Source organism: Chaetodon trifascialis, chromosome 10, assembly GCF_039877785.1.
Source record: "Chaetodon trifascialis isolate fChaTrf1 chromosome 10, fChaTrf1.hap1, whole genome shotgun sequence".
Lineage (NCBI taxonomy): Eukaryota > Metazoa > Chordata > Actinopteri > Chaetodontiformes > Chaetodontidae > Chaetodon > Chaetodon trifascialis.
Window position 1 is genome coordinate 6,327,227 of NC_092065.1, and position 10,671 is coordinate 6,337,897.

Genomic DNA, 10,671 nt, shown 5'->3' on the forward strand with positions numbered 1-10,671 from the left:
GGAGTCCTACAGAGTAGACGCACAGATGCTTCTGATGAACAAGTGCCTAATATCATTCCTAAATCTCTACGCCCTTCAAACGCAGGCGAGGAGGAGGAAAGGGGATGTTGAGTGTTGAGGAAAACAACATGAGCTCCATTACAAAAGAAAGCGCCACATTCACAACAAAGAAAAAATGCTTTTGGCGAGGGAGCTGGAGCTAATTCAGCTACTCCTTAAGAGGAGTGATTGTTAACAGAGCCACTGGATTAAATGCACAGCCCAACCGCAACGTAATGGCAACAAAGCATCTTCTAAATGAAAGGAAATATATAAAAGTCCCTGTAAAACAAAAGCGATGCAAAAGGGCTTTGCGGAATGCCAAGTCCCTCAAAAAAAAAGCATCGTAAATGTAAATGTTTGTCTGCTTAACATCTTTTTCTGCATGTATGTGCACACACTCTTGAGCCAGCCAGGCATGGACACAACCAATTTTGCCCGATTAACAACAGATGTGTCCATCTATTTTGGTTCGACAAGCGTTCTCTGCAATAACACCATTAGTTGTCTCCTCATTTGTGATATCATTTTTCAACCATACGTTTTCCCCATCAGGGCTCCAGTGCCTTTCGGTAGCTTTTCCATAACTTTGGCATAGCCAGCCGTGGACGGCATGCTGCTAACCAACAGGCTCATTGCAGAACCTACAGCGACAGAAACCAAAGCATGCTGGAGAAATACAACATTGTCAATTGAAAAGAGGACAACTAAGATGGGCTGGAATCAGCAGTACATGAAGTCCTCTTGAGCAATGCCAACGCGAATGGTTATACAATAGAGAGTCAAAGACACTGTGTGTTGCTGGTTTGAGTTTTGACTGTGTGATGTGTGCAGCTTGGGTTTGGCTTGTGAAGAGCCATATTTCATGGGGCTCAGAGGGTCGGGGGCTGGTACCACATTTTTGATACTCTTCTTGTACTGTTACTTGAAGCTGAGACAATAGGATGGCTCGAAACACGCATTATGCAACTTCTCTTCACTCTTTGATTGGAAAGTCACAGGCAGCTAAAAAGCGTCCCGCATGCACACAACATCTCTCTCAAGTTAGAATCCCATTTTTGTCATGTGCTTTAATGTGCTGTCAACAGCACACACACACTTGATGATCTATCACTGATAACATTCATACTCTCATGCAGTGGCCTTATCCCTTACACAACTCTCCAAACCTTACAACCCTTAACCTCATGAAACTTGATATTCCCCTTAAATTATCCCTTAAGTAGCTTCAAAGTTACACAAACACGTTTCCATACTGTACAGCAAATTCTCATACGTCGTATATACTGCTGTCGGTTTGCTCCAATGCATCATGAGCATTGAGTATTTCACTCACACTGATGACATACTCAGATCCAAGATGCCACTTTTATTGCTGCAGTCAGCTGTAAAATCATGTCCATTACTTTAGATGCATGTACCTTTAAGTCAGCGTGACATTTGGGGGATTTCAAGAAGATTATGAACCCTAAAAGTCTGAGTTTGCTGCATGTTGGTTGGTTTTTGGTGTTTGGGTTTATTTCAGCTTCAAGATCTTAAATATATCAGTTTATTTTGTGCACTTTAGCTATGTTTAATTAAAGCATTGCAACCTAATTAATACAGAAATAAGGGCTCAATTTAAGCTCCAGGCTCTCCTAACGGGTTAACAGGACCACATTCTAGAGTTTGAACAAAACTCTACTAGGTAGCAAACATTTGTCATGTTCTAACCACCAGATGGTCCTGCAGGGTACAGTAGAAGACGTTAACCCTGAATCAAAGGGTTAATTCAGGCCCAACCTTACATTAACACCAGTTCATAAACTGAAATTCAAGCCTGGTTCTAACCAATAAAGCTTTGACCTCACCTGCTTGTTGCTACTTGCTCATTAAACAAGTGATTACTGGCAGAAATGACATCACTTTGCAACACATATCCTCACTTCAACAGCTAAAACAACAAGGTTCTCACAGGGACAGCCATATAGGAGCACACGCACACACACACACACACACACAAATACACACTTACAAGCTCACACTGTGCCCTCTCCCTTTTGAGACAGAACCCAGACTGACCTACTCGCAGCTCCTGGCCGAAGACTGTCCTTTCTCCCAGTGCCGAACAGTTCCAGCGTCCATATCGGAACTGGTATTGACACTCATTGATGCCCATCTGGGCGCCTTCGCCCACAACAATGATGGCGTCCGGGCGGCTCTGGCAGATGGCCCGCTGGCGAGGCGCCAGCCCGGGAATCTTGTTGCAGATGATGTTGGCACCCAGAGCCACCACCGAGGACAGGGCCCTGCCAAAGTAAGAGAAACACACACGCACAAGCATTTGTACACACACATCAATGCGTGCACACACAAAAACACGCATACATGCATGCATGGTTGCACACACAGACACACACACACACACACACACAAACACAGACTCAGTTAGAACTTCCAGAGGATGGTCAGACTGACTCACTTATGTGAGACTCTCCAGGACAGGATTCAATTTGACCAGTGATTGATGTTAGTTCCGTAGTAAAGTGAAAGCTGTGCTGCATGAAAGTATTGCTATTTAATGGATTAGAGACTTAATCCAACACAAAATATAAAAAATCATACAGGGAAACAGCCCACAGAGAGAAAACAAGATGCTTATTTGACTACTGAAAATGCCATTCCACATTGGTTTGGATGGCGGGAGTTTGAGTAACGATTTGCGGTTTTTGTGTTAATTGTTAGATAAAACAGTGGCGCGAATAGCTGCACTTGACTCTTCTGTAAACACAGTGTATACCCATGCTCAGTGTCTTGTGATGTAGATGCAGGGTTGACTTTTTAACCAAATGTCACACAAAACATTACTCCTTCTAACTGTATAATTATGTGTTTGAAAGTTATTCAGGGTGTAAAGTGGTGCCTGTAACTTTCATGAGGGACTACTTTTACTTTAGCCACATCCTAAGACGAGTCTGAATTGGAAACATGTAAGGTTTTCAACACTGGTCGCCTTAATCTGTGATGTATAAATGTGCTGTGCAGAACATGACACACCTCCCTCTCAGTTCTCAGTTAGGGAGACTCCATCTGATCACTCAATGTGATACTATCAAAACACATGTTAAAGATGGTTTTGCAGCCACTGAGAAAGCCAAAACAGATTACAACTAAACAAAGCGCCGACTTTCTCCACATCTCTGTTTATAGCCCTTGAAACCATTTAGATACATACTTTTCAAACATGTCAGGGACAGGGAGCCATAAATGAGCATGGAGGCATATGCGGGCTTTGATGTATGACGTCGACCTCCAGAGGCTTCACCACAATCGGGGCAATCTAACGCAGGCAAGTTGTATGTCAGCGAAAAGCGACAGCGGCGTAAAGGAGTGAAAAGGACGAATGGGCGAGGGGGAGAGACAATGAGACAGAAACAGTGACACAGGCACAGTGATTTCTGTGGATTCTAGCTCTCAGTGAACGTGGTGGGAGACCCCTGACTAAGAGCAAAGATATGACTGTTGATTAGAACTCGCTCTTGGACAATCGTGTTCCCTTTCCACTGGTTGCTTCAGTTCCTCCACAAAGCCAGAAAAACATAAATGTCAATTTCAAACACATAAGTTCAAATAAATCCTAACAGCAGCGAGACAAGTATCTGTTACGAGGCTGAGGACTGCACACATTCTCTCGGTCTGCTCAGTGCAGTCAGGGGAACGTACTACAGCATATATAAGGCAAAGTGTCACTGTGTGTTCCGTTGACTTAGCAAACCCTGCTCTGAAAAATACCACGAAAGCTAGCTGAACCAAGGTTTTTTCCATTTCAGTAAACATGTTAAGATGTGTACTTCTGAAAAAAGAGATGTTAATGAGACACAGAGCGTAATTCATTACTACATTGTCCGCTGAAGACTTCCAACATATACAACAACTACAAATGAATACTTCTTGAGGAAAAGAACTGCGTCAGGTGCATGCAGGGTCTGCAGTCAACACTCAGGCCTGCTGCTGCCTTTGGACGCTCTTTGCTCTCTCTGCTGTTAAACAGGCTTGAACTCCTCTGACCCTCCGTGACCCTCTGCTGTATATGTTGTTCCTCATGGCAACAATGACATCCAGTCTGTACAAACCAAAAGGTCAGTCTCATTAAGACAAGTAATGTGCAACCGGAGAAATTCACTGCCTTTCATGATGAACAGAACCGGGTTGTTTATGGAAATCCAAAGGCAATAAAGCACATTTGAGTCACTTCAGATCTCTGATATTTCAGTGCGCCAGTTCAAAGCTGACACAACAACAGCGCATTGATGTTTTTAAGTCTGACAAACAGACCTCCTAATAACTTCCCCTCTTGGCTCTTTCTCATGCCATTCACCTGCTAATTCACAGAATCACAGTCTACCACTGGCAACCTAAACCATCAGACAACACCAAACAGAGAATTCCAGAGCTAATCTTTTAAATCCCTCAAATCATCAAAGTGCACAAATGCGATTCTGTTTGCCTAGCGTGGACTCTGTGTGTACGCCAGCGGCTTGGGGGCAGCTCACCCACGGCTACAGATCTGGAATCAGATAGACCGCCAACAGAAACACTAACAGCTCTCGAAAATGTCACAGAATCAGTCTGTTTAGGTTCTATCGATTAAGTTTGTAGTGCAAAACATGGAGTGTGATCTAATGTATAAACTGATGCAAAGCATGCACATTGATCAGCTGTGACAGAGAGATGATGTAGGGTTTTTTTTTATTATTATTATTAATTACCGAGCAACAGGTGGCATGAATTTTTCCCATCATTGAGCCTCAGATACTGTAGAGTGCATACCCAAAATTCTACTCAAACTTCTGGAAACTGGAGGCCACATTAGTGTTACATTTTCCTCCAAAATTTTATGCTGCTGGATTGATCAAGTATCAGTAAACTGGATGTGCACGAGGGCCTGGACAGCTACACGTGCACAGCTTCACTTCTAAAATTAGAGGTGATGCAAATCTTCCTCCTTTACCACTTGACTTTATTTTTGGACAATGCATGGGTTACTGTCTATGGTATATCAATCACAAAATACGACTGAAAGAAAAACACATCACACTGAAAGTCCAACTTAAAACATGAGAGGAACAGAGGACACTGTCGGTTTGATAAAAATCAAATCAGAGGTCACAGACTCCATCACAGGAGAGTTTGGCCTTAAGAGGAACTATAGTCTACTTCACGGCACACATGGTGCTCACAGCCACCTACTCCATCACGTGGAACACTTTGAACCTAACTGACACACTATTAAGCTCCCAAGCATGCATCTTCTACCGAGGAATGCACTCACAAAAATGCCTGAGACACAACTAAGTCAAGTGAATAAACGCTGTTCTTTTTCCAAGAGCGGGAAATTATCAGTTATTTTAGTGCTGGCTGGTTTTCCCCCTCTTGCTGCTCATTTGCAAATAAAAGAGCTTAAGATGAACAGTGCACTGAAGGTGTTTAATTCATGCGAAAATGTGTTTTAAACTACATCCGCACCGGTTAGGCTGTGGTGATATTAACAAAACAGAGTGAAAATGGTCAGATTATTGCCACTGGAGCATTAAGTGTGAAATTCCTCAATGCTGGAGTGTGAGGTGTGCAGTGGCCCAAAAGCTCTGCATGGTCAGATCATTTTGCTGACGGCTCTTTTGCCACCCACAGCTCTCCAGATTTTACAGCTTAACACGCCAGCGCATTAGTTGAGTTGCTTGGAGGCACAGCATTATTTCGAATCCATATTTAAATGCTCTAACCCAAACGCATTTGCTGATTGATGCTCGACAGAAAACATACTTAAATAATCCAAACAAACAATGGTATGCAGTTTTAACGTGCAAGCCATCACTATACTTAGCAGTGTAGCCCACTTTTAACAGAAAACCAAAAACCACATCTATTTCAGCATCAGGTTTGGGGTCTCCGGGCAGCAGAGGAAGGAGCGAGGGCGCATGGGTGAGTAATTATTTCGGAAGCTTCAAGAAAGCCAGTGCTCTCCTGCAAGAGTAATTTCTCGTTTAACTCGAAGCCGCAGCGCACTACAGCGTCAATCACGTGCATGTTGCAGGCAGATATTCTCAGATGTGGGTTCAAACGATAACATCGCAATACTGAGAATTATGCAGAGATGAGGTAATGCACAGAGATAATATTTCACACGCTCTGACAGGTTAACGCTGCTCGCGTGCGTCAAAAGTGTCCATAATGTGTTAAATTCTCCTCACATGAAGAAAAAAATGCAGAAGCTCAGCATCCAATTGTCTTGAACATCTCTGCCACTCTGTGGCCAAAGCGAATCCATGTAGCAGTTACCAAAATGTTTTGTTTTTCCGATCTTGCAAAAAATATGTGCAACACGACAGCTACACAAACCATCAGCGCTTAACTCACAAGACGTGCTCGTCCGCCAGCAGACGGCACATTAGCGGGTTCACCTAATTAGTTTATTCCCACGTGGATCGTTTTCCTGGCGATGTTTCCACTGATGAGCATTCTCTACGGGACTTTACGCTTGTATAACATTACTGTAACATTAGGAAGTGTGTAAAAATATCCTAGAATTAAAGCACGTTTGCTGCGTGAGTTGAACTTTTGCTACGCCTGCTGCCTGCGCCGTTCACAGTTTGGTGACACAATATAAACAACTTCAAATCAATCTCCGGTCTGTGGACGCGGACAGCTAAAGAAATTCACCTCAGAACCGGCGTTTAATGGTTAGGAAAAGGGCAAATACAGCCCGTCGTCCGCCGGGGAAGCTGCACGGGAGCGAAACCAAACCCGTGCGTCTTCGTGTTGCTGAGGATGAGCGCGCGCGCACTCCCTGAAGTTAATTAAGGACCCCGTTAATTGGCTCAAACTTACAGGTAGCTGCCACTCGTCAGGATCAGGAAGATCTGTGGATAATAGACTGACAGCAGTACACTGCGCGACGAGAAGATGATCATGATGACATTGAGCAAATGGCCACGTTCGGATTGAGTGAGACGACGCGGACAGGATGAAAAAAAAGAACTCCCTTAATTCCCGGTTTTAAGTCCCTCTCGCACAAAATCAAAAAGAGGTGCTGTGCGTCTCCTTGTCTTTGGTGCGGTGGCTCTACGCAGCTCCAAGCTCCCAGGGCCGTGTGTGCGCTGAGATTGGCTCTGTCATCTCTCAGCGGCGGAGGCTGTTGCACAGTACTGTGGGTTCCCGAGCCGGAATGATGATGGTTTTAGGGATTTTGCATGGCAGAAAAGTGCCTCTCTCCACTCTCATGAGAGTCGTGCCTGCCATTGGGCAGGGATAGACACTGCTATCCGCCCACTTTGCCACAACGGGACAATAGGGTGACACTGATCCGATCCCCGTTGGACGTGCAGGAGGTTTCATTCATCATCGCAGCGCCCCCTCCACCCCAGCCCACACCCCCTCCTCCTCCACCACCACCACCCCACCCCACCATCCAGCCAAAAATAAACAAACATAGACTGCTTGAGCCTCGCACCTTCATCGCAGCTCCATGTGCAAAAAATCAGCACATTTCTTTGGCAGGATGCGTCGTTCAGAATCAACAGGTTGGTGTCATATTAGCGCCATATTAACAGTCTTCGTAAGTGGACAGATATGATTCTCCTTACATTTCTGCATGGCTGCCCATGTGAGAGTGAGCATAGAGCGCCATTATCCTGCAGGAGACATGGAGCTTTTTTTCTATATGAACTTCCTGTAATATTATTATTAATATATTATTATTTGGATCGATACAGGCATGTTATGTCCAGTGATAACACATTTTACGATAGTCCTCCCTGAGAGTCATAGCCCATCTTTGTGGTACTCAAATATGAGTTTCAATTATCTTATTATTTCCTGTGGTAATATTCCTATATGCGTCTATAATGTTTCTGCTGTGTATGCCTGTCTGGTGTGCCTTAATGATATTTGTGTCTCTGCTGTAAAATGCTATAATATCCTCCACAGATTGTAGGCTCGTTAAAGGTGAAGCATTAAAAAAATAGCACAGTTGTTAGATCAGAGCAGAGAAATAAAATACTTGGGGAGATTTTGTCGCAGAGCTTAGTGGGTGGAGCGCTTTTATCGCCTCAGCATCGTGACTGTCACTCAACACCTGCAGGCTCCAGCCGTTGTAAATGAAGAGGGTACCATGAAAGATTTAGCCAGAGTCAAAGGATGGAAGGAATGAGCTAACTTCTCGGGCTCAGTAAACACGAAGATGGGTGACTCTCCCCCCATACTGGAGCTACTGTCATGTGATATGAGCATCTGTCAGCTACACGCTTCACTCCACATGAGGTTCTCACAGGGAGGCCTGACACTTTTTTCTTTGGCTCAGTATGGCTCCGAAAATACTGAGAGCCAGTTACAAGAGCCTTAAAGTTGTCTGTCTGTTTGACTTTTGAAAATGGGCTGTGGCAGCTTACATTTCAGTTAATTATTTCATGCGCAATAATTGGTAACAGCTACTCAAGAAAGCAAATGTAGTGGCTCATAAAAAGTTGCCTTTTAACACTCATGGGTACTCTTTTATAGCGTTAGAAAAAGCAAAATAACGTACATTGATTTGGTGGTTTCGCCCTCCACTGCATCATCAGTGTACAGGTAAGAACTCTGCACACTTACCTGTACACCTTCACAGGTAAAACTTTGCACGTGGAATTTTCATGAGACTGAATTCGTCATGATATTAATGTGTCTACCTGAGGGTCCTAATATGATCATGCGTGAGAGGCACTGGACAGCAGAGGAGGAATGGTTAGAAGTCCTACTGTGTTTCTGCGTCAAGGTGAGGTATTGCAAAACAGGTAAAAACTCCGGCTGGGCAATGGAATGTGGAAATACAACTCAGTCTGCCGCTATTAATGAAGGTATGCAGGGTGAGCTGGATCTGGAGCAGAGACAGCAGCTCAAATTATCTTGTGCGACAAAGGAGCAGGAGTCTCATGAGATGAACTTAATAGCTCTCTGACAGCGAATACGAATCGATCATATTGCCTGTTGGCATGAGACCCGATCTGCCACTTTTACGCACGACACATTCCCCAGGCGCAGGCGGCCGGATCAAACGATTAAAATAAAACTTTTTTTTGTTTCTTCTGAGATACACCTGCTGAAAATGGATTATTCACATCACGTTTAAGTCGGAGGGCAGAGGGCAGCCGATGCTTTCCTGTAAAGAGTTTATCAGAGTGTCGCAATGAACGTGATACGCAGGTTTGCGCATGTGAGGAAAACAGCCCATGCAATCACAGGTAATAAAAACTCACCCAAGTCTGAGGTATATGATGCCAAAACACAGGAACACGTAGAGACTCCGCTTTCGGAGGGGTTTGTGCATGATCGTCACCACTTTGTCCAGAGGCCATGCACTGTAACATGAAGTGGTCACGCTTTCCGTTCACATTGGCAGCTTTCCTAACCCTTCCAGATGCACGTAGACCGCCTGTTTTCCGCGACATGAAGCTGCAGCGCCTTTGAAACCTTCGACCGTGTGAATTCCATGGTCCGGCAGTACAGGTGAGATGCTGAGGACGACCTGAAAGGTGGATAAGAAGTCCAAAATGAAACTTGAGAGAGGGTCGGACTTGAAAAGGTGAATGAGTTCTTGGAGGAAGTGCCTCCGATTCGTCCTTACTTTGACGGTAGAGCCTAATTAGCAATTCCCATTTGCTGCGCCTTGCAGGTAGAAAAAAAAAAGAAAAAAAAAACTAGTAGCGTTTACTGCACTGCCCTGCCAGCCCTGTGGATTTGGTTTTGTTTAAAGTTTTTGTGCAAGGCTTGCTGTTTCTATTCTTTGAAGACATCTTAAACTCAGTCCATTTTCCTAACTTACAACGGCCAGGTACTCTAATACAGGTAACAAAAGGGCTGCACGCCTCCTCCTCCTCCTCCTCCTTCAGCATGGATATGCAGGGAATGGGACGGGCTTCCAGCCTGAGCTCAACACGTGCAGTTGTTGTACAGAAAACTAAAAGGGACGAAGTGAAATGGCCTTTTATAGGCCTGTGGCCCAGGCGAGGCTGGTGCTTGTTGCTTGCAACATTGGGCATTGCCCCACCAGTGTGGGCTCCCCGGATGGGCTTCACCACAACAGTAAGCCCCATAAAGTCAAACAGACGAGGAATGGCTTTCCAGCTGTATGAATAAAAATTACCATTGCATGACTAATAATGACTGATAATAAGGAACTGGCGACATGATGAATATGTGTCAGTTAGGTTCCGTCAGTCACTTTGATTAACAGCGCGATGCATGAACAAAACAACATAAACAAAACATCAATATCACCATTACTTGGGCTTGAGTCAGGATGATGTGAATTTTGAGCAGATGTTCTGCATACAGAGTCAACCCCTTTGGGAGCTGTTATTTGACAAAGAAGACTCCCTCTGGTGGCAACATGGAGTACAGAGATAAACCTCTTCACTGTGGTTGGACTCCTTGCTCCTTCAGCAGCAAGAGTGAAGTACAGTGGGTGCTCTGCAGAACAGTTTTAATCTGAATAAGGAAAAGAAACACATTGATGTGTATGTGAAGGTGAAAGTAACAGGTAGCTTCAGAGCTTGATAGTATAATGGAAATAAGTTTTTTTTTTCATCCTGACTTTTTGAATTGAAATCACCCACTTGA

At 44.3% G+C, this 10,671-nt stretch overlaps 1 protein-coding gene across 2 annotated transcripts in view; it reads right to left on the reverse strand.

The window, feature by feature from the left end:
• Window positions 1–9,379, reverse strand: part of wnt7bb (wingless-type MMTV integration site family, member 7Bb) — a 30,689-nt gene extending 21,310 nt beyond the window's left edge. Inside the window, exons 1-2 of one of the 2 annotated variants that reach the window (XM_070972230.1) lie at window positions 9,309–9,379; window positions 2,101–2,327 (exon numbers count right to left, since the gene is read on the reverse strand). In XM_070972230.1, coding sequence (XP_070828331.1) covers window positions 2,101–2,327; window positions 9,309–9,379 — 298 coding nt within the window. Of the gene's footprint in view, window positions 1–2,100; window positions 2,328–6,906; window positions 7,318–9,308 lie in introns of those variants that run through there. The other variant, XM_070972229.1, reaches the window with a different exon arrangement.
• Between the last annotated feature and the right edge of the window lie 1,292 nt (window positions 9,380–10,671).